This window comes from Solanum verrucosum, unplaced genomic scaffold, assembly GCF_900185275.1.
Source record: "Solanum verrucosum unplaced genomic scaffold, falcon-dt-bn FXZP01000199.1, whole genome shotgun sequence".
Taxonomy (NCBI): domain Eukaryota; kingdom Viridiplantae; phylum Streptophyta; class Magnoliopsida; order Solanales; family Solanaceae; genus Solanum; species Solanum verrucosum.
The window spans coordinates 1,448,182-1,455,864 of NW_026020049.1; the positions used below are offsets into that span (position 1 = coordinate 1,448,182).

Here is a 7,683-nt window from a genome sequence, read left to right on the forward strand (position 1 = left end):
AAAGGGCATTTTGATACATTTGACATAACTTTAATTTAGCATCACAAAACTGAAAAGTCTTCTTTATGTTCTTAAATTTTGTGTCAGTCATACTATGTCATTTTTTTAAAATCGGAGGAAGTACTTAGCGGCAATTAAGTTATTGTTGTTAATTAAAGAACTTTTTTACTATAGTGTTGTAAAATTACACTAGCACTAGGTATGTTATTGTGTCAAAACGATTTCACGTTTGCAATACGTCAAATTAAAATTTTAAAAAAAATGACAAAGCAGAAGACTAAGAAAAATGGCGAAGCAAAAGGAGGAAGAAGAAGATGAAGAACACCGAAGAAGAAGACCCAAAAGCAAGCAACCATTTCTTTGGATAATAAGGCCGAATGGCCATATTATGTAATTCAAAAATATGGTAAATAAAGTTTATGAGCGGATATTTTGCATAATTTTCCCTACATACGGCTAATTCTTGACTCATTAGTAGTGTCTAGGTAAAGAAGAACCTAACTTTAGACCCCAAAGGATAAAACAAGGGAGAAATAATTGAAAAATGAAGAACAAAGGGTAGCTATGATATATTCGTGTATGGATTAAATTTTACAAGATTTTCATAACTTATTACTCACTCTGTTCCAAATTACTTGTCCATTTTTGAATTGACACACCTATTAAGAAAACAATAATTGATATAGTGAGTTTACCATTTTACCCATATTAATTATGAAGTTGATAAATTAAAAACTAGTTCTACCATTTTCAAAGTAATTAATTGAGGATATAATGGGTAAAAAAAAATTGTCCTTTCTTGATTTGACAAAATGGATAAGTAATTAGGAACAACTAAAAAAGAAAATCTGGACAATTAAATAGGGACAGAGGGAGTAATATTTTAATGAAGATATTAGGACTCATTTGGCCATAGATTGGGGGGGTGGGGGGGTGAGATTTGACAAATATTGTTTGTCCATACGACTTATCACTATTCAAATAATCTAAATTCTCAAATGCTAGAAAAAAATTAGTATTTGGGTCAAACTAAATTGGGAACTTTTTAAAATGAGTGAAGTGTCAAAAACACATACTATGTTCTTTATTTGAGTTTTCATACCTAAATTATAGAGAGTATGAGTTCTATATCTAAACTATCTCCCATTAGTTTGAGAAACACATATATCTTTTACTACACTCTCTTGATGGTCTGTACTACACTCTCTTTTTATTTTAAAAAAAATATCACATGACACTCTACATGGATAAAATATTCTACCTTGATAAAAATAAATAAATTATTAGTATTAGATAAAAGTTAAAGATTAAAGTACCACAATTCTAAAAAAAATAAAATTAAAATAATTTTTTACCTGACTGCACCACCTCCTCCCACCGTACCCCCACCCTTTTTTTCAAAAAAAAAAATCTTTTATGAAAGCTTTAAAAATATTCTTATTTCATCCACCCCTCCAAAAAATAACTTATATTATTTTTATTGAAAAAGGAATAATTCCTACCCATCCCACCTAAACCTCTGCTTCAAAAAAAATCTTATTTTGTGTTAGATATCTACATATATTTTTAAAAATTCATATTAATTGTGTTCGTTGTCATAAATTTTCACATTATTCATTATAAATTTATAATACAATTTATGGATATTTTTAATAGTTTTTAGAACTTATGGATATAAATCATATATCTTTAAAAAGTTAAATATTTCTTCCAAAATCTATGATCAACGCATAGTGAAACTTCACCCAAAAATAATTTGTCAAAAATATTAGAGAATCTATGGTCAAACACTTGCTAAGCCTAGCTATTATTATATTAGGTAGCATTTATCCAATCTATTAGGGACGTTTCGACCCTTTTTCATTTGTTATTTGACATGAAATAAAGATATCAAATCCAATACATAGATTTATATCTAAGAAGAATAGATCACAAATTTATTTGCTGAAAAGTATAATCAGATTTCAAAATAACTAATTAAAGGATTTGCCTAATAATTTCAAAAACTTCACTTTCAAAATGCATCTTTACCAAAAGGAATGGAATCCGCGGAATGAGATACTCTGTCTCATTTTATATGATATAGTTTGAATTTTGAGAGTTAAATAAGAAAAATTTTATCGTGATTTATTCCTATGCCCCTTAAACATTTTAATTTTTAATTCTTATGACTTATAGTACCTTTTATTTCATTTTTAAATATGTAAAAAAAAACACAAAGATTGTATGTCCAAATTTACGGTCAAAATAAAAAAGTTTGACTCTCAAAATTTAGATTATGTGATTCGGGTTATGTTTTATTTAGTTTCTAAATATGTAAAAAAAAACACAGATTGTATGTCCAAATTTACGGTCAAAATAAAAAAAAAGTTTGACTCTCAAAATTTGAATTATCCCATATGATTTGGGATAGAGGAAGTGACACTTTTTGCATTCAAGTTTTTAATCTCAGAAAAAATGTCATCATTTGAAGCGTCTATTAACTCCAACGTTGTGAAAAAACTTAAAGCACTTATAGTAGATGATGACACTATAACTCGAATGATCCTCAAAGCACTTCTAATGAAATTTGGTGTGGAAACTCATGAGGCGAAAAATGGCCAAGAAGCGATTCTTGCTCATCACTCCGGTGCATGCTTTGATTTGATTTTGATGGATTTATATATGCAAGTAATGAATGGTCGTCAAGTATGTTTCTATAAATCGTAATTTAATTTTTATTTGAACATCTTAATTTTTTACCTATAATTCAAGTAAGAAATATTTTTTATTATGCAGGCAATTAAGGAACTTCGAGATATGCATGTTTGTAGCTTGATTGCAGGGATGACTTCCCAAGAAAAAGAAGAAAGAGAAGAAATCATTCATGGATGCTAGCCTTGATTATTATTATCAGAAGCCGCTTACTATTCATATACAATTCGCGATCTTGTTGAGAAAATTAAGGGAAATGCTTAAGTCTATCAAAAGTATTTGGTTTGATCCATATGTTAATCTATTGAGAGATTAAGAAAATAAGTCAGATGATTAATGTATGTATACCATACTTACAATTACTAATAAATTTGTTTTGGTAAAATAAAAGGTTTTTTGCTTTTCAAATTGAGGAACAGTGTAATATAAACACAAGTTACAAATCTTAGTTTTTCTGCTTTTTGTCTTTTGTCTTGCTCATTACCTCGTCTAACCCTGAGGGGTAGCTCAGCTGGTAAAGGCCTGGGACAAAGTCCTTCAGGTCGCCGGTTCGAGCCCCAGCAGGGCCACTGGAGGCATTACAAACCGGCCGCGTCTCCAGGGCCCCGTGGAACTAACCGTGGTGGACCCGCCTTGAAACAGCGGGACCCGGTGGGTACAGCTAGTCGGGTTCGCAAAGCGACGCCCGGAAACCACGGTTAAAAAAAAAAAAAAAAAAAAAACCTCGTCTCAACTTGGGCTTGACTTATTGTTGTTTGTTACAAACACAAACACGAATATAATTAGGCACATTCTTTAATTAACATTTTAATTTTTGTCATAAAAATATTTTTTAAGGTAACACATTAGTTTGCAAAAGGGCAAGTAGTGATTTTACGAAAATTGCCTTCAAAATCTCTTAAAGACCTTGTGGCTTTTGTAGAAACTATTTTGGGTGAGTTGATCTAGAATAAATCTCGCAATTGAAAACAAGCTACAAATACAATACAATACAACACAAAACATAATATGATCCACATGAGTTGCTAAGTTAGAATTTTCGAGGAAAAGATGTTAATTGACTCCTTTTGGACAAGAGTAGATTCGCCTCTCTAATCGAAATTAACACTAGTAAATATAACATAAGGATCAATTTATTCGTAATAGTATTTAAAAAAATAAAAGGGGGAAGAGAAGGAAAAGGAAATAGAAGCAAGTACTTATAACCAACTACAAAATTGAGAAATCAAATACAACTCACAAGAGCATAGAGCCCCATTAATAGGGACCTGCTCTTTAACTAGCATCCCTTTGGGAACGCCACATGGAAGGAAGATAGAAAGGTAACCAATGACACCAAAGAAATACGTTTTTTTGTTCCGCGTGTATTCATGAACAACAGAAAAGAAATGAAAGAAAAAACAAAGAAAGGGATATCAATTCTCGAACTCCAATCCAGAGTCTTTAAACTTGAGAAGTGTTGTTTGATTAATTCGATCTTCCATTTCAAGATTCAAGTAATTCTTCCAATCGCCAACAATCCCTTTCCTGAAATAACTACCATTCGGAACTCCGTAAATAACAGAGCCATTTTTATTCACTTCCAAGTTCCTCAATCTCTCCAAACTACACCTCCACACAACTTTTTCCAAATCCTCTTCCTTCTCAAATGGCTTCCCAAGAAACAACCCCAGTTTCCTCACCTGCTCTTTCGGATCTTTTATCATCTCTTCGTATTTCAAGAGCAGTATCTTCTCAGGCCTTTTCTGACTTTCTGACCAATAACCCAACACATTTTCAAAATACGGACCATATTGATGAACCCCTGTGCAAAACTCATCAACCGCCTTTTCCAGGGGATAAGGTTCTTGATTTCCCCTGAAAATGGAATTGAAAAAATGCCATAGAGAGACCAATGTGTCCTTTGGGTTCCGGGCTACGCAAACAATTTTGCAGTTGGAATTCATGATGGAATTTGGAAGAAGATTGAAAGGTAAATGTGTGTGGAGAAGTCTTGGAGATGGCGTGGAATACAGATCAGGAGTTGGTTTTGTGGAGTAAATGGAGGATTCAATGGTCTGAACATGAAATTGTGGATTGTCTTGAGTTAACAGATCTTCGTTTTCCGGTATGTTATGATTCTGGTGCAAGATACAGAGACAGAGGGCTTTGAGCCAAGTCGTACCGGTCTTTGGGGCTGATGCTAATAAAACATCATCGTTTCCAGCTTGGAAGGAGGAACTAAATTTCATGGCACATTTGATTAGGCCGGGCTCGAACCAGAACCCTTTCCATTTTCTAATCTCCATGGCATCCCAGAACAGAGCACTTGGCAGCTCGTTTATTAGAGCAGCATCCTTTTCCTCTGATGACTGCGAAGAATCGATGATATTGGAGTTTGATTCTTGAGCAGCCATCAGTTGGAGTGAAGAACAGAGATAGATTGATTGGGTAACACCTAAATATATATATATATATATATATATATATATATATATATATAGAATGGCTGCTGCAAAAATGAAGACTTTGGATTCCCTGATTAACGCAGAAATATTTGTTTATCATCCGTAAGGAGAAATTATTTAGCTAGTTTGTACGAGTCAATATGATTTCTGGTTACTGCATTGATAACTGTTAACCAAAGACGAGGCTACGATTTCAACTTTATGGGTTCTAACTTTATAATGATGATTTTAAATGATAATAATTGAGTTAAAAAAATTTACTAAATTCGACTGAACCGGCATACAGGCAACTAGCTCTGCCCCTAGGTCTAACCAATGAGGTTACAGATAAAGAGAAAAAAGATGCTGTAACCCAGCATCTGCGCCGCGTATGGGGGTTAGGCATGGAATACAAATACAATATATGTAAAAGTTAACTTTACGTACTGACAGTTTAAAGGTTATGAAAGCATATTACTATTATAATATCAGTATGAGAAATATCTCATGTTAGGTTTGGGCACAGAGAGATTGTTTTTATAAGCCATGAGCAGATTTTTTTATTGTTAACTCTGTACGAGTCAAATTTAACTTTCCAATGCTACATTGAAAGGTGTCTTTCATTGTGCACCTGTACCAGCATGTCTACACTAAGGGCGTGTTTGGTATGAAGGAAAATATTTTTCAAATTTTTTTTTTCAATTTTCTTATGTTTGATTGGGTTAAATATTTTGAAAAATATTTTTCAAATCAACTTATTTTCCTCAAATTTAAGGAAAATGACTTCCCATGGGAAAACATTTTCCAAACCTCTCTTCTAACTTCAAATTACAATTATTTTTTTATTGAAAAAATCAATTTATTTTGTCTCTACCCTCAAACCAGCCCCCCAACCACCCCTTCCCCCCAAAAAAATAATTTTAAAGCTTGTTTTTAAATTAAATTTTTTTACCCCACCTTCACCCCTACCCCCACCCCCTCCCATAAAAATATTAAAAATTATTTTTAAAAGATATTTCCAATTTCAATTTTTTATTTTTTTACCCCCACCCACTACCCTCGCCCCCCATCTGCCCCCCTATCAGCCCCCAACCCCCTTCAAAAAAAAAAGTTTGCTTTTAAAAAATATTTTCAACTTCAAATTTTTATTTTTTCATCCTGATCATCGATCACCCACCCCCCCTCCCCGGCCACCCCCCCAAAAACAAATTGAGTTTGTTTTTAAAAAATATTTTCAACTTCAAAATTTCAGTTTTTCACCATACCCTCACCCCCTCCCCCACCCACCTCCTAACCAGCCCCCACCCCCACCCCTACCACCCCCCCCCAAAAAAAATTAAGTTTGTTTTTAAAAAATATTTTCAATTTCAAAATTTCATTTTTTCACCCCTACCCTCGACCCCCCACGCACCCACGCCTACCAGCCCCCCCCACCCACCATCAAAAAATAATTTTTAAGTTTGTTTTTCAAAAATATTTTCAATTTCAAAATTTAATTTTTTTCACCCCTACCCACCCCCAAAAAAAAATTTAAGTTCGTTTTTAAAAAATACTTTCAACTTCAAAAAATTATTTTTTCACCCCAACCCTCAACCCCCCCCACCCATCCCCCACCCCACCCACCCCCCTACCAGGCCCCACCCCCAAAAAAATTTAACTTTGTTTTTAAAAAATATTTTCAATTTCGAAAATTATTTTCTACTCTAGTTAAAATAAAAGATATTTCTCAAAAATATTTTTTATTCATAAATCAAATACTAAAAATCTTTTTCGAAAAATATTTACTATTCATCAACCAAACATGAGAAAATAAGTTAAAAATCAACTTATTTTCCAGGAAAACATTTTCCTTCATACCAAACACACCCTAAGAGTTAGATCTATAAAATAAAAGATCCGGTAAATAACTAGCATCTCCATCTATGGCGCACCGGGGGTGGGGGCGGGACATACAATTTACAGTTCAAGGAGACTTAAAAAATAACTACACCACCCCCTGTTTTTGCATTCGATTCGGTTTAGGTTTATGAGTTCATATCTTCAAAAATTGAATCTGAAAATTTTCCTGTCATACACTTGGATACAAGGGAGGTAGATACATTATTTATAGAGTATAAATACTGTATAAAGATTTATAAACGTTGTTGCCAAAAAATGTTGGCTGTGTGTGTAAGCTAACAATGTAGCTTATGTAAGTTCTGTACTAAGTCAAAGGATTGATGGATTGATGGGATAACATTCAGGCAGAACCACACCGCCCCAAGTCAAATTAACCGTACCTGCTGGACTGGTCTGGTTATATTAAAGACTCTGCCACATCCAGACATGTTGCTCTGTCCTGATAAAATGAAAATGTTCTTGACTATTGAAGTACAACCATTTGTTACATTCGCAGTGGACAGCATCAAAAACAGAAGGGGGACATTGTTTTGTAGATCATGGATCAAAACTTGGGAAATCAAAGTCTTCCTTACACAACAGACTCCTGGAAAGCAAGAGATGTTAACTTGTTAACTAGCACATAATTAAAGCAAGCTAATTAAATTGTTAGCACAGTATAACT

The 7,683-nt window shown here is 33.4% G+C and overlaps 2 protein-coding genes across 2 annotated transcripts; one reads left to right on the plus strand and one right to left on the minus strand.

Moving 5' to 3' along the window:
* Positions 1-2,457: 2,457 nt before the first annotated feature.
* On the plus strand, positions 2,458-2,877 carry LOC125823114 (two-component response regulator 24-like). The gene is made up of 2 exons (XM_049502539.1): positions 2,458-2,688; positions 2,779-2,877. The coding sequence occupies exons 1-2, from the start codon at positions 2,458-2,460 to the stop codon at positions 2,875-2,877; spliced, it is 330 nt and encodes a 109-aa protein (XP_049358496.1).
* A 1,232-nt stretch (positions 2,878-4,109) lies between these two features.
* On the minus strand, positions 4,110-5,090 carry LOC125823115 (cytosolic sulfotransferase 5-like). Its single transcript, XM_049502540.1, has one exon. It carries the CDS (start codon positions 5,088-5,090, stop codon positions 4,110-4,112), a length of 981 nt encoding a protein of 326 aa, XP_049358497.1.
* Between the last annotated feature and the right edge of the window lie 2,593 nt (positions 5,091-7,683).

Bases quoted from the DNA above. Each gene is read 5' to 3' on its own strand.
- LOC125823115 (XM_049502540.1), bottom strand. From the start codon at position 5,090: ATGGCTGCTCAAGAATCAAACTCCAATATCATCGATTCTTCGCAGTCA.
- LOC125823114 (XM_049502539.1), top strand. From the start codon at position 2,458: ATGTCATCATTTGAAGCGTCTATTAACTCCAACGTTGTGAAAAAACTT. The intron at 2,689-2,778 runs GTATGTTTCTAT...TTTATTATGCAG, and splicing joins AAGTAATGAATGGTCGTCAA to GCAATTAAGGAACTTCGAGA.